This window comes from Drosophila busckii, unplaced genomic scaffold, assembly GCF_011750605.1.
Source record: "Drosophila busckii strain San Diego stock center, stock number 13000-0081.31 unplaced genomic scaffold, ASM1175060v1 hic_scaffold_47, whole genome shotgun sequence".
Classification (NCBI taxonomy): domain Eukaryota; kingdom Metazoa; phylum Arthropoda; class Insecta; order Diptera; family Drosophilidae; genus Drosophila; species Drosophila busckii.
Genome location: NW_022872757.1, coordinates 62,422 through 84,839, shown reverse-complemented (window position 1 = coordinate 84,839; position 22,418 = coordinate 62,422). Strand labels below are relative to the sequence as shown.

General features: G+C 40.4%; 8 protein-coding genes across 8 annotated transcripts; 5 read left to right on the top strand and 3 right to left on the bottom strand.

The window, feature by feature from the left end:
- Window positions 1-912: 912 nt before the first annotated feature.
- LOC108599864 (skin secretory protein xP2) lies at window positions 913-2,309 on the top strand. Its single transcript, XM_033294841.1, has 3 exons — window positions 913-1,312; window positions 1,409-1,741; window positions 1,819-2,309. The coding sequence occupies exons 1-3, from the start codon at window positions 913-915 to the stop codon at window positions 2,307-2,309; spliced, it is 1,224 nt and encodes a 407-aa protein (XP_033150732.1).
- Window positions 2,310-6,100: 3,791 nt separating this feature from the next.
- LOC108599928 (vitelline membrane protein Vm26Aa) lies at window positions 6,101-6,507 on the top strand. Its single transcript, XM_017987186.2, is given in 2 exon segments — window positions 6,101-6,434; window positions 6,437-6,507. Coding segments are annotated over 2 exon segments (405 nt in total).
- Window positions 6,508-6,956: 449 nt separating this feature from the next.
- LOC108599992 (4-coumarate--CoA ligase 1) lies at window positions 6,957-8,785 on the bottom strand. The gene is made up of 3 exons (XM_033294840.1): window positions 8,405-8,785; window positions 8,132-8,343; window positions 6,957-7,938 (listed from the first exon to the last, which is right to left on the bottom strand). The coding sequence occupies exons 1-3, from the start codon at window positions 8,783-8,785 to the stop codon at window positions 6,957-6,959; spliced, it is 1,575 nt and encodes a 524-aa protein (XP_033150731.1).
- Window positions 8,786-9,532: 747 nt separating this feature from the next.
- LOC108600057 (vitelline membrane protein Vm26Aa) lies at window positions 9,533-9,916 on the top strand. The gene has a single exon (XM_017987444.2). It carries the CDS (start codon window positions 9,536-9,538, stop codon window positions 9,914-9,916), a length of 381 nt encoding a protein of 126 aa, XP_017842933.2. The 5' UTR covers window positions 9,533-9,535.
- A 1,486-nt stretch (window positions 9,917-11,402) lies between these two features.
- On the top strand, window positions 11,403-11,966 carry LOC108600136 (calcium-binding protein CBP). Its single transcript, XM_017987568.1, has one exon. The coding sequence runs from the start codon at window positions 11,403-11,405 to the stop codon at window positions 11,964-11,966; it is 564 nt and encodes a 187-aa protein (XP_017843057.1).
- A 543-nt stretch (window positions 11,967-12,509) lies between these two features.
- Window positions 12,510-13,016, bottom strand: LOC108600227 (vitelline membrane protein Vm26Ab). The gene has a single exon (XM_017987689.1). It carries the CDS (start codon window positions 13,014-13,016, stop codon window positions 12,510-12,512), a length of 507 nt encoding a protein of 168 aa, XP_017843178.1.
- A 686-nt stretch (window positions 13,017-13,702) lies between these two features.
- LOC108608260 (transmembrane protein 138) lies at window positions 13,703-14,454 on the top strand. The gene is made up of 3 exons (XM_017999551.2): window positions 13,703-13,899; window positions 13,958-14,211; window positions 14,272-14,454. The coding sequence occupies exons 1-3, from the start codon at window positions 13,766-13,768 to the stop codon at window positions 14,379-14,381; spliced, it is 498 nt and encodes a 165-aa protein (XP_017855040.2). The 5' UTR covers window positions 13,703-13,765; the 3' UTR covers window positions 14,382-14,454.
- A 66-nt stretch (window positions 14,455-14,520) lies between these two features.
- On the bottom strand, window positions 14,521-20,470 carry LOC108608259. Its single transcript, XM_033294836.1, is given in 12 exon segments — window positions 14,521-15,456; window positions 15,514-15,978; window positions 16,041-16,679; window positions 16,928-16,993; window positions 17,370-17,537; window positions 17,593-17,725; window positions 17,784-17,919; window positions 17,974-18,094; window positions 18,158-18,699; window positions 18,738-19,887; window positions 20,022-20,193; window positions 20,272-20,470. Coding segments are annotated over 11 exon segments (3,969 nt in total). The 5' UTR covers window positions 20,113-20,193; window positions 20,272-20,470; the 3' UTR covers window positions 14,521-14,998.
- Between the last annotated feature and the right edge of the window lie 1,948 nt (window positions 20,471-22,418).

The following is a 22,418-nucleotide window of genomic DNA, read 5'->3' as shown; positions in this document are numbered from 1 at the left end:
TTTCCTCTTGGCCGCACGTCTTTATGGCCAGCCACGCTCCACGGATCAAACAGGAACCCACTTTGGCTTAGAGCTTAGCCATGTGAAGCACGTAGCACAATTTAAATAAATAATAAACAAATAGCTTAAGCAACAAATATGTTGAATGTGTAGATAAGACGCTGAGTTTGCTGTTGTTAACTTGTACTTTTCACTTGGCATATTAATGGGCACAGCTATTTGGGTGCCAATTTATTAACCGGGTTAGAGCTTTGTTGGATTGCGAAATCAAAGATGAAATGTCAACTATAAAAGTCGGTCAAACCAAAAGAAAAACAAAAGTTCTGTTGAAAAGTTAAGCGCATAAAATTAAGTGGAAAGCTCTATTAATTATTTTGCACGTAAAAAAAGATAGTTATATGTTCGGTGACATATTTTGTCAAATACATTGGATAGTTATCAAATTACATAACTGAATTTTTAAAAATATATGCGAATTTTATAGAATAAATAGTTCATTTAAATATATTCATGTATGTATGTATTGAACTAAGAGCTAAGTTTAGAAAATATCTTTGAATATTTAATTCAGACCTTTTACTTGAACTCAACTTTAAATTTAAACTGTTTGTAAATAAAAAATGAGTAGCTAATAATTGAAAAACATATTTATTAAAAATTTATTGTTTGCTAAATTCCAAAACATATATTTTATAATTTTGTTACTGTACGAAGCAAATAGTTGAGCACTGCACTTTGAACTGTTTTATTTAGCTTTTAAGTTCTTTTTATTTTCGATTTACAACTTGCCCGACTTTTGTTAGTGCAACAAATTGCAAGATTGGCAGTTTCTTGGCTACAAGTTCGAACTGTTGAGTTGCAATCGGAGCTGCTTGGACAGTTGTAATTGAGTATTCGCCACGCGAGGTCAAAATGTTTGCGCCGAAGAGTTGTCTGTGGATTTGCAGCTGCCTCAGCCTGGTGGCAGCCTTGCAGGCATCACCCGCCAGCTATGCTGGCTATGTGTCCAATAGCATTGCAGCGCCGGGTGAGCCCATGTATTATCTGCTAGCCGATGCGGGCACACAGGTGGCGCCACATGAGGAGCGACGACGCACGAATCGCTCGCTGATGAAGTGGTGGGATGATCTCTTCAGTCAAAACAATTGCTGCAACAATGGCAACAACTTGCTGCTCAACAACAACCACGACAAAGGTAAAAAGGGTGGTCCAACCACATTGGTGAACAATTGCAATGGACAGCTGCCGTTATTCCCAGCGCTGCCCGATCTCTGGGGCAATGTGAACAACTGCGCCGGCGGCTGCACTCAATGTGGTGGCCAGCAGCCAGCTAACAGCCAGCCCAGCTATGAGCAGCCAGCACCAGCTGCTGCGGACTATAGTGCACCGCCTAGCAATGCCTATGAAGCACCTAATCCCAATCCCGCTTATGATGGCCCCGGCAATGGCGATGCTGGCTATGTAGCTCCAGCTGCACCTGCCGCCCAGGACAGCTATGCGCCACCAGCTGCTCCCAGCTATCCAGAAACGCCTGCAGCGCCACCTGCCGCTGCATATGAGCAACCAGCTAGCTATGAGCCTGCAGCGCCTGCTCCTGCTCCCGCTCCCGCACCACAAGCAGAAAGTTATACCAAAACGCAGCCGCAGGAATATGCACAGCCTGCCAAGAGCTATGCCGGCGGCCAAGCTCCACAGATTGTCTATCAGCCGATTATTTATTTGGCCGCTGGTGCTGCTGAGCGTAAGCCCAAGGAGGAGCAGGAATTCCAGGACACACAAACTGAAGCCAACTTGCCACTAACAACGCAACCGGCAGAGGAAGCTGTCTCCGGAAGCCAGAGCCCGAGCCCGAGCCAGAGCAGCTTGAGCCTGCTACGCCGGCAACACCAGCTGCGCCAGCTCCTTGCAATGCACCCGCCTGTGCTGGTTATCTGCCGCTGGTGGGCATGCCCTTCTATAGTTATCCAGCGCCACCAGCTATGTATGCACCACAAGCGCCTGTCTATGCTCCAGCACCACCACCAGCACCAGTCTATGCCCCAGCGCCTGCTCCTCAACACATTTATAATGCTCCTCCAGCAGCAGCTTATGCTGCTCCAGCTCCACCACCAGTCTACGCCGCTCCTGCTCCACAGCCAGCCTATCAGCCAGCTGCTCCAGCTTATCAGCCACCAGCGCCAGCTCGTGCTGCTTCACCTTGCTGCGATCCTGTGCACCTATCATTAATGGATCAACCCTATCGTGTGGCGCCAGAACTCTTCAAGGAATACCATTATCGCTTGGCGCTAGCCGATCGTAATAGATTTTAGTGCTTGGGGTCTCTGTAAATAAATAAATATATCATCTAATGCTGTTTGATTGCTGCGTCATTTTTACTTTAGCCGCTCTTAAGTTAAGAGAAATTAGCTGATTGCTTACTGGTTTATTAATTTCAATCAAAGCGAGCGCTACGACAGATATTTGCCTTACGAATTAATTGTCAACTTTTGTTGTGCCCAAGGCCTTTCATTAGCTGTGCCCTTGGCTTTCTTTTATTTACACTCCACACTTAAACGTTTAAGCGCAATTTAAGAGCTCCACCCATTGCTTAAGTTGTTTGCTGTAATTTCCGCTCTGCAAGAGCAAAGAGCAACAACAAAGGCGGCGACGTCGGCCTATCAGCTTTTGTCTGGAGTGCACATCACTTATCGATTGCCTTTTCCTGTGATTACGCTCTCTTAAGTACTTACGCTCTTAGATAAAGCATATGTGCTTGTATGCGTGTGTGTGTGTATGCAGAGACAATGACGTTGGCAAGAATTTGATCTGTAATCGCTTTTGTCAGTCAGTTGGTCGCTTGCTGGTTTCCCGTTTCGTTTTCGTTTTCAAATTCAAATTCCATAACAAATTGCAAAAGATAAACAAAGCAACACACACACTCACACACATGCTTGAACATTCTATAATATGCGAGCAGCGGGTCTGTGAAATGCGATAACAGCAAGAGCCCAGCCCATGACCATGACCATGACCAAGTGAAAGCAGCCTGCAGCCTGGACAGACAGCTCACAACTCTAAGCCTAGGCCTAGCAAGCCGAGCGAGTGAGATAGTTGAAGCTGCTGAAGGCCTGCACTCAGCTGGTCATCGCTTGAGAGTTTTTGCATTGTCTTTGCTTCTCCACTTTGCATGTTGGCACGCACTTCTTTCTTTCTTTCATTGTCTGCGCTGCAGCAAGAGCGGCAAATGGGGGTTGGGGTACTGGCTACTGAGGCGTTGATCGCTTGTCCGTCTGTCTGTCGGTCTGTCTGGCCTTTTGTAAAGCGTGACGTAGTTTACATAATCTAATCGCATGTTGAGTGAGCAGAAAATATGGCTAATAAATAAGCAGTTAGTTGCAACAATATCTTTATCTCTTATGTGTGTGTGTGTGTGTTGCGTAATGCAGCGCTAACGCCTCAGCCGATGCAGGCCATTAAGAGCTGATTGCTCTGCAGACGCATCATGTTAAGTGCTCCATGTCAAAAGATCAAATGGAGATACGAACTGCAAATTAATTGCACGACTCTCTGTCATGCTGCAGTTTAAGTTGTTGATATGTAGTTTACTCAATTATGAGAATAATTAATATGCTTTATAATTGTTAACCACTTCATAAGAAAGTGATTGACAGTATATATGTCTGCAATCAATCACTTTTTAATGTCTTTTTTACAATAATTGGATGGCCAAAGCTAAGCTGATAGGCTTAATGATAGCTCAATGATTTAATCTTCAAAACAAAAGCAAAAAGAAACTATTTATAAACTGTAGAAATTTATTTATTTAAGAAATTTAAGATATGACACTATGCAGTTAGTTAATTGGCTTAATGATAAGTCTACGACCTGTGTAAATTTCTGAATTTAAAATGTTTATACAAGAAGTGATTTATAATTAAAACTAACTTTTGTTTGCATGCAGTTGAAATTTAATGAGTGAAAAGATTAAGTTTATAGCAAAACAATTAGTCATTTAAATTTTACTAGACTTGTCGCCTCTGCTGATAGCTAGAATTTAGTTTATTTTTATATTATATATATACATATATATATAATATATAATAAGTATATATTTTGTTGTGCGCAATTCTTTTTTATTACTATCTGCAAACTCTTTGCTTCATAAATTTCTTATATTATTACAATTTTAATTATATGCAATAGTTTTGTTTAAGTTTACAAACATTTATTAATGTTTTATTCTTAATGTTTAATGTGTTCTTTCTTATTATAGGGGTAAATAATGAATAATTTATAAAGAAATTTATATTGAAATTATTAATTTCTAAAGAAATTTAAGCCATTTTAATGGTGGCTCCACTTAGTCACTTAGTCAGATATGTATGATTGAAATAAGACTCATTTAATTTATTTTGTTTATGCATATACTATTAAATTAAAGTAATAGATTCTTTATAATGCAAGATGTTAAAACTTGAGCTTGATCACTAAATATATTGTCTACCAGTTTACTAAAAATTTAACAGTCTTAGTCTTATGATTATAAGCAAATGCATAACAAAAAATTTATCAACTAACTATGAAAAATGGTTAATATTTGAATATTTTACAAGCAACAGTTGCAAGTCAAGTCAAATCAAGCGATCCAAAAGATCACAGCTCACACATGATTGCCTCTTGGACAGAAACCAAAAATTACCCCACACAGATTTTCTCAGAAGCCCGAAGAAGATACTTGAGCGCAAATCGAGTGAGTGCAGCGATCTTATAAACAATCATATGGTGGCCTCAACAACATCTGTGCCTGATCTTTCCAAATAGTGTGTGGCACTTGCAACACACACACACAAACCGCAGGCGGGGATCGGGTTTGGGGGTCTCAAAAATAGCGCCAATGTCGTCGCCAACGCTGATGCCAAATGAGGCGATATTTAAATGCTCTACCCAAGGGTATGGCAACTATATAAAAACAGATGTTCATTGAGTTGCGTAATTAATTTTCATAGAGCACACATTATTCGATTTATATATTGTCTACAAGGCATTGAGCTCTAAGGGTCCAATGGACTATATATATATATATATATATATACATATACATATATACATACGTGAGTGTGTTGGTGGTGCCAGTGGTTGCCGCTGGTGGAGGGCGATTTATCTGTCTGCATTTCGAACTGAAAAAAATCTTGTGGAAATTTCTCATTTGTTGTTACAATTTTAAAATTTTAATATTTCATTTTTATATTTATGTGCGCACTTCGTTTCTATATGTTGGGTCTGTCATAAATTGTCGGCAGCAAGCTGAAAGAAAAAATGCAAAAGAAATTCGGGCTGTTGGCACTTGTATTGCATTTGTTTTTTATTTTAATACAATTTCAAATTCATTTCTTACATATATTTATGCAAAATTTGCTAAGGTAATGTGGGCGTATTTTCAGTTATAATAATAAAATGTTAGACGGTTAAGTAAATTCCTAAGTTTAATGCTAAGCAAAGTGTAATTTAATATGCTAAATATAAATTTGTTTGGATAAAGCTAAAGATATGTCATAAACTTTGATACAATACAATAAATACTTATGCTCTTATTTTATTATAATTATTTATGCTATAATTTATATATTAGTTTTCTTTAAATAAAAGCATTAATATTCAGAATTCAACTTAATTAATTATTCAACATAAACATAAATCACAAATGCTTTTAAGTAATGTCGAGTAATTCAAAAATGTACAAGTCTTATGAATTTAATTATTTTGTAGCCCAATTAAAATATTTTTTTGCACGTGCCAGAGAAATAAAAGTCAAATCCAGGTTGGTTCATTAACCACCCACTATCGTTACAACACTTTGCACTCAATTAAATGTTATAAAAAATTTCGTTTAATAAGTAAATATTTCAAGAAAAACTTGACAAACACTCTACTGACCCCAAAAAGTGCGCAAGACGCTTGTTCAGCAAACTTAGCCACTGGCGAAGAGGTCAAAGCCCAAGAATAGTGGCAGCCACTTGTGCTAACTAGGCAGAAGTTCGACTATATAAACTACACGCCGATTCGGTTATGACATCAGTCAACTTTGGTTAACACAGTCAAGACAATCCCCAACAGCTTCAAGATGAAATTCTTCGTGTGCTTCGCCCTCATCGCCGTCGTCGCCCAGGCTTTGGCTTCTCCCGCTCCCGTTGCCAGCTCTGCTGTTAGCGCCAGCACCAGCGGCGGCTCCGTCGCTCAGGCTACACAGGAGTCTGAGGCCGAGGGCGCCTATGGTGATCTGACCCGTCTGCGCAAGTCCGCCTATGGCGCCAGCTCTGGCGGCTATGGCGCCCAAAGCGTGCCAGCTCCACCTTGCCCCAAGAACTATCTGTTCAGCTGCCAGCCCAACTTGGCTCCAGTTCCCTGCGCTGCTCCAGCTGCCAGCTACGGATCCGCTGGTGCTTACTCCGCTCCAGTTCCACCTATGCGTGCCCCAGCAGCAGGCAGTACTCGGACTACGCTCCCCAGGCTTATGGCTACCAATACTAAAGCGTGAACTTGGACTTGCTCTGATTATGATAAAAGAAAACAAAGCTCAATCAAAATGTAAAAAAAAAATTAATTCAATTATATTGAAAACAAAAACAAGTTATTCAGAGTTATACTATTTTTTATTAGGCAGAATTAAGTTTTCACATTTTTGAATTATTTAGTAAGCAGCTTGAGAGTTTCCAAACGAAGTCAGAATTCAATGATTATCATTTGTTGTACTTTGCATGAATGAATTTAAAACTAGAATATTATTTTGTCATTGGTTATATATGTTAATTGTTGGCTTAACAATAACATAAGTATTGATCTAGATCAAGTTTAAGTCATTATAGCATTTATTTGTTTCGAATGAGTTTCAATGTAAGCTAAATAATGGAGATATAAAAGAACTTTGTGATAGACTTTGAGCAGTAGGAAATTGAAATAACAAAATTAATTATATGACTTTAAGCTTCCTTTCTAATGCTAACGTCAAGTCTAGATGTTGCTTTCAAAAAATGTTGCTTGATGGCCTCACGCCGTAATTTGCCAGTGCGCGTTCGCTCCAGATGATCAACAATAAGTGCTCCAGCTAGAAGTTGCTTGTACTTGGCCGTAGTACGTTGCTGGACAAAGTCCACAACCTGAGAAGCAAGTAGCTCACAGCCAGGCTTGAGCATTACGGATGCAGCTGCTTCATCACCAAGGAGCTCATGCCAAATGCCAAAGACGCAAGCATCGGCAACTTCAGGCATTTGTATTATAATCGCCTCAATTTGCTGAGGATAGTACATAAACATATCGCAACGCAGCATTTCCTTCTTGCGTCCCACAATATAAAGCTCATGGTCGTCATCGAAGTAGCCCAGATCGCCCGTATGGAACCAACCGTCCGCGTCCTGCATGTGAGCCGTAGCTGCCGGATTGCCATAGTAGCCCAGCCATCGCTCACCCGTATGAACCAGTATTTCGCCAACTTTATTCGGACCCAGCATATTCCCATCGGCATCCATGACGCGCATACGCACATTGTGACTCAGCTGACCCACTGAGGTGGGATTCGACTTAACATTGCGATTAGTGGCATGGCAGCACGTTTCGGTCATGCCGTAATGATTCTCAATTATACACTTTTCAGGCAAATAATTTTGCAGCTGCTCCAACGGAGACGCAAGAGCAACAGCTCCCATAATTTTCAAGTGGCGCAAACTGCTTAAAGCATTTGCATTTATGCTCGGAAACTTGGCCAGCGCCGTTATAGCTGGAGTAAACAGTAGACTGAACGTAACTCGATGCTCCTCACACACGGCCAAGAAGGTATGGGGATCGAACAAATCCATACATATGATACGCAATGTGCCATAGATGCCGGCATTAATAAGACAGAGCAAGCCAACTGTAGCTTCACATGTTTTGAAATCGAATTGCACTTCATCGGTGCCACAAAAGCTAAGGAATATATACAACATTTAGAAATTATATATATTAGATGTACAGTCAGCAGATATTCCAGATGAGCAACTTTTGTAATTTCATATTTTATTCACTACTTATAGTAGCTAATAATAAATAAAATAGCTACAGATAAGTTTATTAACGAACTAAAAGAAAACTATTTGGTTTTACCTCTGCCCCTTCATACATTCGCCGGCTGTTTATCCGAGTTGAAGCCTTTGGAAAGCCCGTTGAACCGGATGTTGAGCATATGGCCAAGAGACGCTCCGAGCCACGTTCAAAGCTCGCTGGTTGGTAGTGCTCCTCAAGTGGCAGCTCCAAAAGATCCAAAATGCTCTTAACACCCGCTACTTGGCCATACAACGTGATAATCTCAGAGTCCAGCTCGTCGGCTACAAGCTGAGCAAACTCGTAATAGTTGGCATCGCAGAATAGAATACGTGGCTTTGTTATGCGAAACAATCTGAGAAGTATCCAACCGATCAATGCCTGGGCATAGTTGATTGACGGGCGTTCCATTGAACATGCAGCCATAAGCCAAAGCAGCCAGGTGCGTTGAATTGGACGCAAGTATGCCGACAATATCCGTTTCCTCTTTGAAGCCAGCATCCCGCAAATAGGTGGCACATCTAATGGAGTTGTCCAGCATCTGCGCACGCGTTAGCTGCGTCTTCTCTGAATGGGAAATCTGGCATATTCTCTTTGGCTCCTTTTGTAGTTGCTTAAATATAATTTGCCCAATGGTGGGGTCATCCTCAGAAGCACTTTTCACTGACCGACCCGCCCAAGTTTTCAGCTGCGGATCGTAGCTTGTTCTACGCGAGATGGCTTCTCCCAACATTATTAATTTACTAATGGGTAAACAGTGCGTATACAAGCTTTTTATTTTAAATGTAGCATAAAGATACTGATAATCAGACAAAAACTATTAGAACTTTTGATCTGTTTATGAAGGTTAACATTTTTATAAAGGTTAACACTTTCAGCATCTGCCAGCAGATAACCCTTGTATGTAAACTATGAGCGCGTGACAAGGGTTATCAACAGCCACAAGTGGTTGGATTCCTATATGTATATATCGTATATAAATTGTTTATATATTTATATCTATAAATATTTTGGCAAGCTAAACACAAAAATAAAATTAAATAACAATGTAGTTTGTTATAATTTCAATTAATTTTACGTATTGAAATTAAAAAATATTACATTGCTCATAAAAATAAAAATACTCTTTTTTATCATAAATCTTATTGAGGTATTTGATAAATGATTTATATTTAATACAATTGAAGTATCAATTTAAACCAAGAACAACGAAATTTTATAAATAGAAATTTAAGAAAATAAGTAAATTAAAAGGCAAGTAATATATGAAAATAGTTAAGTTTGCATTTTTCGTTCACCCACATTTTAAAGTACCAAACTTGCATAAATAAATGAATTAAGCTGATTAAGCAATGTTTAAGCATAGTTCGAGCTACTTATGACTTTATGCTAAGTATGCAAAGTTTAGCTATATAAACTGTCTGGTCGAATGGGTATGGCATCAGTTATCTACTGCAGTTCATTAGCAACAACCAGCTTAAAGATGAAATTCCTCGTTTGCTTCGCCATCATCGCCTTCGCCGCCAACGCTCTGGCCAACCCAACTGGCTCCGTTGCTGTTGCCAACCAGGAGTCCGAGGCTGAGGGTGCCCAGGCTCAGGCCTATGGCGATCTGACCCGTCTGCGCAAGTCCGCCTATGGCGCCAGCTCTGGCGGCTATGGCGCCCAAAGCGTGCCAGCTCCACCTTGCCCCAAGAACTATCTGTTCAGCTGCCAGCCCAACTTGGCTCCAGTTCCCTGCGCTGCTCCAGCTGCCAGCTACGGATCCGCTGGTGCTTACTCCGCTCCAGTTCCCACCTATGCCGTGCCCCAGCAGCAGCAGTACTACGGCTACGCTCCCCAGGCTTATGGCTACCAATACTAAAAGCTGAACAATGACCAGGATCTGAAAAGCTGACGAGAAACAAAATCTTTGCTGGGCTTGCAAAACTCAACAAACAAAAAAAATACACAATAAAATAAAAAAAAAATCTACACACGCAAAAATTCATTTGGTTTTTATTAAAATAAATATTTCTTTAGTTTTTTAGCTTTAATGTAAAACAAGCTTGACAAACAGCTGACAGACTGAGCCAGCGATCAGCTGTGATTCAGCTGATTCAGTGGATTCAGCTGATCGCTTGCTCAGCCTGTCAGCTGTGATTCATTATAAGCATAACAACAGGTGAAACAGAAAATTATGTTTTTAATAATGATTAGAAACACTGCAGGTGTTTTAAATAAAAAATTTCTTTGTAAGAAAAAAACAAGAAATTGTTATAGCCCAAATGTAAATATTGTTTATATTTATGTTCTTGCCATCGACATTTTCTTGAGAAATGCATGTGTTATTTTGATTGCTTGGATATTGATAATTAACTATATTTTTTGAACAGGGAGTAGTATACTTATTAAATTAAGTTGCTTTGTGTTATGTCTAAAAGAATAATGGAAGTTTGAGTCTCTTTTGCTTTAAGTACTTTAATATTTAATAATCAATATATCTAGAAATCTGAACTGAAGAATAAATTTTAAGTTGCGTATATTAAATTTTTATTATAACAAATGCTGGGAGCTTGTATTTTAGTTTGTAAAACTTTTTCTGTATAAGAGTAGTCATAAGAGTAGTTTTAGATAATAACTTCAAGTGCCAAATGCCTGAGAAAGTATAAAGTATATCATTTATTTATATTATGTACCTATAATCAAAATATTTTAATATTTGCTGTGCTCAATATTTAAATAAATTAATAGAAACTCAACAAATTAATTAAGCATTGCCCATTTGTGCGAATGCAGCAAAATCTTTGACAACACCTACAAAATTTTGAATGTGCAATCAGCAAAATTTAATTTGCTTAAGAGTAAGCATTATTATTATGTTTAAAGCTTGTGCATTTAATAAATTGAGGTCTTTGCACTCGAATTGGTTAAAAAACTAAATTGTTTATATTTTAAAGAGCATTGCAACATATCCGTCAACGTCGACAAGCCAATGTGCAAGCTTTAAATAATTTTTTTAAGCTGTTTGGTAATATGATATGTAAGTGGCCAACAGCTCTGCAGTTATAGACATGTAAGCTTAATGTTTGCACAGCCTATACAAGGCTTTTGTGCTTAACACTTGAGCTTGACACTTGGTCGATGCCAAGGCTTAGGGGTTGCTTGTAAAGTCAGGGAGATTAACTTCAAATAGCCAACACTCTTAGCTACTGTTGGCTGTTGACCAACTAACCCAATTGGGCAGCTTACCTTGAACGCATTCTCGTTGATTGCGCTTGTGGCTGCAGTTTGGGCCCAATGCATTCATAAAAACCCCATGGCTGCTGCTCATTGCCGGCTCAGTCTCAGTTTACAGCTTCTCCCTCAACATGTTGCAATACTTGGCGCTAATCTGGCTAACGCTGTGTGGCTTGGCTCAGGCTCAAAGTGAATGCTCGCGTTGTCCGCGCAGTTCCAGCGACTTGATGCAGTACTTTCAGCTCATACCTGTGCGTCTGTACAGCTCGGAGCAGCTGGAATTAACTCGCCACACGCGTCAGCAGCAAATTGTGCAGAATATCAAGCTAGAGAATAATTTTGGCGCACCAGGCGCTGGCTTTGGTAGCGCTCCCTCCTTTGGCAGACCATCATTTGGAGGCGGACCTTCATTTGGAGGCAGACCTTCCTTTGGTCCTCGACCATTTGGCGGTCGCGGCGGCGGCTTTAGAGGCGACTTTGAAGCTGGCTTTGGCGGTGGCTTCCGCGGTGGCTTTGGACGCAGTTACGAAGCGGAGCCGGCTCCAGCAGCACCCAAGACTTCCAATTGCAACAGCGCTTATAGTCCACAGACACAGATACCAGTGCCGCCTTGTGCGCAGAGTTTTATGATATCATGCGAAGCAGTGCTGAAGCCAATGCCTTGTGCAGCGCCAGCTGCTAATTATGGCTACTAAGAGACCAATGGACTGATATTGATTGCTATTAATAAATTACAAAAATTACAAATCCAAAAAATACTTTTACTAGCGCTCGTTAAGGAAAATATTTTTATTGTCTAGTTTATGGTTATTGAATTATATTAGAAAATGGTTTAAATCACAAAGTAATCCAATTCCTTTAGAGCCAATAAACTATTGCAGCTCTTAGACGCTGTATCTAAATTCCAAATAATTTCTGGCAAAATATATTTGTGCTAGAGAAAGGATAGAGATTCTAAGTATGAAATAATATATTACTATTTGCAACATGTCGATGGAGAAAACTTATTAAACTTATCATAAACTATTTAGCTTCCCCTATATATTATATGCATATATTTAATGCTTTGAATTTTTGCTTTGATCAATTTGTTTTTTAGCTGAAGACCCTAGCTGCGTATTAACTAAAAACAAAAGTCGCAAGCCCTTTCGAGAAATTTAAAAGACACAAAATGTTTATATTCAATAATCAGTTTATTGTTGGCGTAGATTTAACTATGTCCATATCTTGGCTTGGTCTTACAACAATTCACGCACCATGGGCACGGCGTATTGGGGCGCATAGTGGGAGTAGGCACCGGCGGATCCGTAGTTGGCGCTAGCAGCAGCGCAGGGCACGGGCTGCAGAGAGGGCTGGCAGCTGAACAGATAGTTCTTGGGGCAAGGTGGAGCTGGCACCGATGGAGCTTGGTAGGCTGGGGCGGCGGGTGCGGAGTAAGCAGGTGCTGCTGGAGCTTGGTAGGCAGGTGCGGCGGGTGCAGAGTAGGCGGGGGCAGCAGGAGCAGCTGGTGCGGAATAGGCTGGAGCGGCAGGTGCGGAATAAGCCGGGGCAGCGGGTGCGGCGTAAGCTTGTGCGGCAGGTGATGGAGCAGCATAGCCACCATAGGCAGCACGAGAGACACGAATGTTCTCGGCCAGTGGAGCTGGGATGAGTATGCCCTGGGTGGGCTGCAGCTGAATTGACTCGCCGGCGCAGACCATTGCCAAAACAGTGACCAGGAAGATGTGCTCGAAGTTGATTGCCATTGCTGTTGCTGTAACTGTGACCAAAGGTTGACTGTTGCTGCTGTTGGCCAACACTCTGAGCTTTATAGCGCTCAAGAAAAACGCTGAGCGCACTGGAAAAATAGTTAAATTGCAGCGAAAAGCGTGAAGAAATAGCTGACAATGGTCAAATTGGAGTTCAGTTAGCAGGGTGTAGGGTGCTGAACGCTGACCGGTTAACACAAATACCGAATGGCCAAGTTGACGACAACACTATTGCCGCCGCTGCTGCTGCTGCTCCAACTTCAATTCTTTGCCACTTCAGTTGCTATGTCATCAGTTGGCTTTATGTCACAATATCTGGAGCAGCAGAGCCCCAGTGAACAATGCTGGACGCAGTGGTTGCCCAGCAACTACTACTCGGAGTTGAATCAACAGTACTATTCACGCTTTCGCAGGCACTCACAACTGCAGCTTAAGGATTTGCGACGCAAGCGACCTTATCCCTTTGAATATGCGCGTTATTAAATAAAAAAACAATATATTTTTAATCAATTTAAGCAGTTTTGTTTATTATCAGTACCTAATTGTAAACATTTTCAAATTCACATTTGAATGTCTAAACGTTTAAGCTTTTAACAGCTACATATCGATTAAGCTATCGATAGGCGCTTGCATTCAGCGCATGCCTGCGTGGGCGACCTTTGACGTCATAGGGACGAAGGACATAACACTGTGGCAATAACAAAACAACATTAGCGCAGCAAACATAAATTTATAACATTTAAAATATGAAATTAACACTACGCCGTTATTCCTGGCTGCTATCATTGCAATTCACCTTGCTGGCGGCGGATCTGTTCTTCAATGCCTTTGGCTCCTGGCTGGCGCGCGATAAGCTGCAAACAGCCATCTTCTTCTTTGTGTGAGTATACAGGCATAGGCAAAAGCCTACAGACATATTAAGACAGCTTTATTTACAGTTTGCAGGACGCCTTTATTATACTGGAGTACTTGTTGTTTACTTTGGCGCTGCACTCGACCTGTGTCTATCAAGTGGGCGCGTCCCATCTTATTTTACGCAATTGCAAATTGTTTCTGTTCAGCATAACGGCATATTTTCTGCTGTCTGCCTCGCAGCACTCTTGGATTGTCTACCAGTATCGCATGTCCGACATGGCAGCGTCTCAACAATGGCCCCTGGCGCTCTATGCCCTCGCCGTAGTCCAGCGATTAAGTAAGTACTTACTTTTTATTTATAGCTGACCAGCATTAATTTAATGCCTACCTATTCCAGTGTCTGTATTTTATTACTATACGTCCAAGTCAACAACTTTAATTATGACTGATCCACGCTATAAGGATGAACATCTGGATTGGATAGCCGAGCAGTTGGGCGACAAGTAAGTTGGCTGCATAATGGATTGTAAATAATTTAGCTAGGTGGATGGAAATGTTTTCAAAATTACAAAAAAAGCTCAAATTCTATTATTTAATGTATATAAAACAGTAAATAAAATATTTAATTGTGAATTGATTACAAGCTTCAGCATATACTTCAAAACTTTAATAACAAAATCTTATTAATTCTATCATACTTGTCATGGAGCAATACATCTTTGTTAAGCTTAATGCATTAAAACATTACAACCTTTCAACACAATTTATAGTATTATATTACAATATATTATATGAACGTTGGGCCATATCATTGGCAGCTTGTCTATGTATAAAATTGTTAGTTAATTTATTGCTTTAAATATATATATTACACATACAGTTTATATATCAGCACCATATCTATATATACGTATATACTATTGTCCACGATTGTTATCTTTAGCTAAAACTACGACAATTTAATATAAGTACATACATATATACAATGTGTAATGTGCAGTTGATAAAGCTAGTCATTAATATAGTCTGCATAGAATTAATTTGATAAATATGCTCGCAATTCAATTTCAAAGTTGCACATGATATGAGACAGTAATAATTGGACCCTGGATTACAAATGAATACTACGTGCCCGTATAGCTCAATGGCACGCCGAATAGCTGCTCCCAGGACTGTCCTATGGCATTTAGACAGCACTCGGCATTGGCTGCAGTTTCGAATTGCAATTGCCATGAATCACAACGGTTATCGGTTTCATCGAGAAAGTTAAAGGTAAGCAAGCAGTCGTTAAAACGCTCCACTACAACCAAATTGCTCATGGGCTGGCTAAACGTGAGTTCCATTGGCTCCGTCTTGCCATCTGTTAGCCAATTAAACTTGCCACTAGCGGCAATATACAAATGTTCATCGGTTGTCAACAGCATGCAGAGTTCAAAGCTATGTTTATCCACGGTGCTACAACATTGGCCGCTAGTGAGCAAAGTGCACACCTTTAGTGGTTCCTCCAGCAGCGAAGCGAGATAGTCGCGCATTTCTGGCGCCGGCTGTTGTACTAGCTCACACTCCTCGGGCAATGGATGTTCTGCAAGACAGTTAGCAATTAGTTAGGCACACAAATGTTGCATTTAGTTGTGGCTACCATTTAGGTACAAGAGCAAACTCTGTGTGCGCAGCATATCCTGCAGCAGCAGCATAAAGCCGCCCCAATCACGCAGCGTGAACGACAAGCCGAGCTTCCAGGGCAGCAGCTGTATGCAGCTCAAGCGATCCACAGTTACGCTGACGACCTGACGCAACCACTTGGACACATCATCCTGCGTTGGTGCAAACGCCTCCATAAGATAAAACTTGCAGTTGGATATAACAATCAAACCGTCGCGCAATGTTTGTGTTTGTTCATTGTAGACGCGACCCCTCGCCAGCCACTTAAAGTGCTCGCCAGCTTCCTTGAATTTGCTTTGATAGAAATACAGTTTAAGGCGATGATCAATGTCATTAAAGTCGCTGTAGTTGAACTTATAGGGTTGCATGCCAGCAGACTGTGATTCCGCTTCAATGAGCTTCTTCGAGCTGGACATGAGCATGTTGGTGGATTGGAAAAGCGCTGCAAGTAGTGACAATATATAAATTTGTTTATGCTTCAACTTTAAACTGTGGCATGCTTACCTCCAAACATGGAAGACAGTCCTGCATCTTCGGCTTTCATCAAGTGCTCAGTGGGCTCTGCTATTTCAATAGTGTTATTATTGTTATGCATGAGGCTGTTGTTGCTGCTGCCATTGGATGTCACCATTGCCTCAGCTGCGTCCTGCGCTGGCTGCTTGCCTTGCTGCTCGTAGGTGGTGCAAATGCTGTCGGTTACTGAACCGCTGGAGCTGCTCTCAGTTAGCTGCACCTGTGCCAAGGACTTACTCTTGGCTGCTGTTGCTGTCTCCGCCACAGCGGCAACTGTTGCTGTTGTCGCTTTGTTGGCAGCTGCCTGCTCCGCCAACAGCTGACCAAACTCGCGTTCAATAAAGCTTTGCGCTTGGCTCTGATCATCGATGGTTTGCAGATTGGGCACCTGTGAGATGCGTCGCTCTTCGGAGGTTTTGCGACTGGCGCTTTGCACAACATTGGGATCCAGCACTTCAATGCTGGATTGGCTCGGATTGGATATGATGTCCACGTCGCTCTCGTTGGCACGAAACTCTAGATCGCGTTCGGTATTGGAGCTGCCTACGACGGACTGATTGGAGTCGAAGCTGCACTGCGAATTGGTTATCTTGGAGCAGGAGCTGCTCTCATTCAACGAGTTGGCTGAGCCTGCGTAAAAAATATAAATAAATTACCTGCACTTTTCTCCAGTTTTTAGGGCTAATGGAAGCAGCACTCAATTGATTTAGTAAAAGGCGCACTTGAACATTTTGTTGTGCATTAGCCGTGTATAAATTTTGAAAAGTTGGTTAGTCATGCCCAAAATGCTGCTTCACATTAACAACAAAAAGCGCAATGCAAATTGTTGATTAACAAAAGAATACAAAAATTAACAAAAAAATTGTTGGCATATTAACTTTTGATGTTTTGCAGCAAACTCCTACGCTTGGGTGTGTTATTAGCGATGAGCTTGCAGTTGGCCACTAAAGTTATTAAAAAAGTATTGGTTTTTACAATTGCAGTTGTTGTTGGTAGTTGAGTTGCGAGAGATACAAAAAAGAATACATAAAAAATATACAAAAAGTTAGAGATATATAGACTCGTTTGCCATATTACATATGTGTATGTTTGTAGGTGTGTGTGTATGTGTTTGTGTGTGTATGTGTGTGTGTGTATGTGTGTGTGTGTATATGGTGCATGCAAAAAGAAAATAAAAAAAGAAATAAATTAAAATAATGCAAATATAACCAAACTACTAAAACTAAATGCTGCATACTAAAACCAAAATGAATTCAAAAGTAATTTAAATAGTATCCATAATTTCATCTACATAAAAAAGCAAACTGGCTAAAAACTTGCCAATGCTCTGATTATCCTCCTTGCTTTGCAACACCAGCGGTGTGTCCACAGGTGACTCCTCTACGATTAAAGCTGGCGACAGCTTAGGCTCTTTAGGCTTATCCAGCGAGCCAGATACATCATTCACCTCGGCTACAAATACGCTGCGACAATTGGGACAACTAGGCTCTGCATTAAATTTAATTATTATACATTTGCTTTAAGTTAAGGGCTTGTGTCCAACCTGTGCTTTTATAGCTTGTCTTTTTGCTTTCCCTGGAGAACTTGAAGCCGCAGCTTACGCAATTGTAGATGGTGATGTTCATTTCATTGAGATCACGCTGCGAGAGTATATCGCGCAGCTTCTTTTCGAGTTCCTGCAATACAATAATGTAACTGATAACTATATAATAGACAATTGTAAGCTTCACATACTTGACACAATTCATTCTCTATGCAGTAGATGCGCTCTTGCTTATCCTTTTGTATGGTATCAAAGTTAATGCGCAAGGTATTCGCCTTTATGCGTTCGCAGGACTCCAGCACCTTAAGGCTCCATTTTGTTTTGGTGCTAAAATTAATGAAAACGATTTAGTTAGGATTGATTGTCAATTCAACAGCTTACCGCTCGCTGAGCGCATCCTTTTCACGCATATAGTTGTTTGATATGGTTAAGAACAAAGGCTCGCTGGCCTTCTGCACCTCACAAACAATATAGAACTTTTCATCCGGCTCCTCATCAGAGACTAAATTTAAATTGCCAAAACTATTATAACAAGCATTTGAAATAAATTAAAAAACAAGCTAACCTGGCGCTTGCTCCTCCTCCCAGTTAGCTGCCGCATAGGAATTGAGCACCTCCTTATGCTTGTCCAGCTCCTCAGCTGACTCTGGTTGCTGCTGCTGCTGCAGCGTGTTATTTATGCTTTCATATTGTGTCTCAGTGCTGTTGTCACAGGACTCGTATACAGTTTGCTGTGTTTCGTTAAGCTGCATTGGAGTGGCTTCAATTTTGATGGGCGTCAGTGTGCTGTCAAAGTCTCTTAACCTAAAGCCATTGTTCGTGGGTGTGGAGCTTATGTTGAGCGTCTCGGCTGGCGTTTCCCTCGGCGCTTCTTTTGGCTCTGCTGAGGCAGAGAACTCGCCCAGATATTCGTTGAACTGCTGACGTGCATCGTTGCATTGCTGTTCGCTTGGCTGAGAGTCCAGCTTCAGTTCCGCATTAGCTGACTGCAGCCACTCGGTGCCATACTTGCGGCGCAGTGTTTCAATTTGTTTTTTGGTCTCCAGATGACTGCTGCTGCTGTCAGTAGCTGGTCATAGTAGCCTCCTCGATGCGTGGTTGCTCGTGCTTTTCTTGGACCGGGTCGCTGAGCTGTTACAGGCAACTCCTCGCCCTGCTCAGAGAACTCCACAGTGCGCTGTTTTCTTTTGGTTTTCAGTTTGCTGCTTAGCATTTCACTCGCCACTTGCTCCGTTTCCGATGATGAATCTCTGCCACGCACTGAGAGTGAACGTTGCGAGCCCACGCTAGAGGCAGGCGTGCCTGTAGACATACGAGAGCTATTGATGGACATGTGACTGCTGTTGAGGCGATGATGACTGGCTACAAAGCGCATGTGTTGACTGCCAGTGATCATCTTTTCCGCCTTGGCAAGCGGCTCAAAGTCCAGCACAAACTTCACTGTCGCAGTGTTCTTATGCAGATACTGCGCCGTCGCTAGGCGATGCTTGGGATGACAAGCCAGCGGATTGCCTTGCAGATTCAGTTGGGCGAGCGTCATTAGACGACTGAGTGGCAGTAGCTGCGAGTGATCCAGCAGACAATTGTCGGAGAGATCCAGATTGGTCAAAGCATCCAGCTTATGCACATCGAGCAGTTCCTCCACATAGTTGTTGCTTATGTTGAGTAACTGCAGGCGCTTGCAGGTCTCGGCATGGAACTGCGGCAAGTGCGTCAGACAATTGTAGCTTAAATCGAGTGTCTTTAGATGCGGGAGCCACTTGATGGCCAGCACACTGACCAGCTTATTGTGGCGCAGATTAAGATGCTGCAAGTGCTGGGCAAACTCCAGTGCCGTATCCACGCTCCGTAGACTGTTATAGCTGAAGTCTGCCAACTGCAGCTCGTTCCAGACAAAGCCATTCGAGTTGTCGCCGCCGCAGCGTGTAATGATGTCCTCTACATTACGCAGACTCTTGATGCAAATGAGTTGCTGCAGCTGGGAGCGCAGCGCCTGGATGCCGACTACCTGGCAAATGTTGATTTTGTGCACCTCGAGACGACGCAGAGCGCGAAACTTGTTAATGTCTATGGCGCCCTCAAAGTAGTGCTCGCTAGGAAAATAGTTTAGCTTTAGAAGCGTAGTTTTTTGCACAAAATCATGCAGCAGCTGCAGATCGGGAAACACGCTCGACTTGGCATTGATGGGCTTGACCACCTGGAAAGCCTGTTGCTGCTGCTGCTGAGGCATACAAACTCCAATGTCACTGTCCGCAATCAGTGTAAAGGAATCATTTAGAGCGCGCAGCAATGAGCCTATATGGGTGTGTGAACAAGAGAATCGGGTTAAGCTGATAAGCTAATTGTGCTTAGAACAAAACAGCAGCAGACGGACGCCCAGTCTGATGTTTGTTCATGTTGGCGACGCATGCATAATGCATCATACTCACCTGATAAGGTAAAGGTAAACTCAGAGCTTAATATCTTGTCGCCATTCTTTCGCAGCAAATTGGCCAGTTCGGTAATCTTCTGCGGATCCATTGTATGTTATGTTTTGCAAGTCCACATAATAGGCAGCACCAGCTGCACTTTATTAGCTTAATATGTATATATGCGTTTCAGCTGCAAAAAAATAATAAATTAATAAACAATACACCCATACGTTCGTGTCAACACATATGCAGCAGGCCTTTCACGTACTTCACCCAGTTCTATTTTGATGTTTACGATTTAGCTGCGCTGACAACAAAGTCGAAATTATGACGCCATTGTGCATTGGGGACAATATGCACAACGCTACATAGCGAAATTCCAAGTTATATTGTTAATTGAACACGTATTGAACACTTTTTGCAATGTTTCTTGATTGCTATTTTTGTTTATTTTAAGAATTAGCTTCAAAATATTTCCACTGGCAAAATAATGATTAGTGTTGTTGATATGCTAACGATATATCGATAGGATCATGATTAGCTATTTCGATACATTGCCAGCAATCCAACAATCGAAAATGTAACTGGAGACTGCATTTTTTTGTGGTTATTTTTTCATTTTAAAGTAAATATAATTGAGCTGCATAACATTTGATTTGGCCAGCAACAATTGCAAGGTGTAGCGGGTGTGGCCGTGCTGCCACCTATCGATTAATTTGTAATACTAATTTGTTTGCAGTTAAGCAAACATTTTCCAACACAGCCCCAAAATACCAAAGACAGATGCGCGAAATTTAAAACAATTTGTAGAGATAATCGCTCGCAGCGTTTTGACTTTTATTTATTCAACACATTTTTAAATATACATATAATTTATGACTACGCCGTTCAATTTAAATTGTACTAAGACCTGCTAATTTTTGTAATTTTAAACATTTAGCTTTGTTGCTTCGTTATTACGCCTCTGTAGATTATTTTGTGAATAACATTGCAAAGATCTTGAGCGACTTTAACAATTGTTAATAAGGTACATGCGCACATTTCTTGCTAATTACAACTTTTTTAAAAACTAAGTTAAAACAATAAGCAGACTTTAAGATTGTTGTATTGTTTGTTTGTATTGTGGATCGCTGGATATGCGTTGTTTTTGGTATTTACTTATTCATTTTTGTAAATTATATTAACAACCTATACACACTCTTGTGGTTGGGCTGGGATTAGTTAACTGACTGACGTCGAAGATTCAATGTGGTGCGCTGTAAAATTTCTAGTTACTCTTATTTGGTGCATTAAAAAGTTTAAAACTTGTGTTAAAAAGTTACAAATTTTGCCTGCGAAATAGAAAACAAAACTTATTATGTTTAGTGGCGCGCTGCGTTATAAATTCAGTTAGGACATTCCAAATTGCATTCAAATACAAACGTAAGTGTAAAAATAAAAAACACATCGAATTTTGAATACGTACTCTTCGCTGCCGATTTGTAGCTGCCAATTCATAAATATTTATAATATAATTTATTTAAAATATTTTTCCTACATGTTGTGCGATTTGTACAAAGAAATGTATTATTTTTTATTTTGCTTATAAAAATGAATTTGATTGCATCAAATATGACACTGACTCTTTTTGCTTGTCTTTACACAAAAATTATACACTAAAACAAATTGTTAACAAAATAAATTCACGACTATTGTGTGTGTGTGTGTGTTTGGTAGTGTAAAAAAATTGCAAATGTGTGTGAAATAGTGCGTGAGAGAAATATGACTTGTTGTGATCTAGAAACAAAAAGTATTTACAATTGATCTGATCTTGAATATCTCTGTTTTTATGCTTTGTTTATATATGTAAACATTTGGTGTAACACAGTTTAGAGTTTTGGCGACGGCATGATGAACGTATCCCTATAAGAAATCATATAAAAAGAAGAGAAGAAAATTTGTTTGTTGATGAAACATAAAAGTTGGGGTTGTTAGCAATGTATGTGATAAATGAGGGGTTAGTGATAAGGATATAATGACAAAAAGCATGAATTATGAAATAAAAATTATAAATAATATATTGTGCTAATGTAGAAAAAATACTAAATACTTTTAAAATATTTGAATAGAAATTTAGAATTTAGCGTTTAGCTCTTTATTATATTTATTTTAAACTTACTTAGAAGAGAGTTTAATTAAAATAAAAAGCAACAAAACATGCCAAAATAAAAATAACTTTTTAAAGTGCATTCAGTGTTAAACTAATAAAATCAATTAAAAAATACAATACAAATTAAGTACTAAAAATATTAGTCGGATATTAATTAAGCAACATAATAAGTACGAGTAAAATAAAGACATAAACGAGAATATAGGAAGAGTGTGGAAAGGATATTACGTATTGGGGTTACATTTGGGAATCTTTAGGAAGTTCAA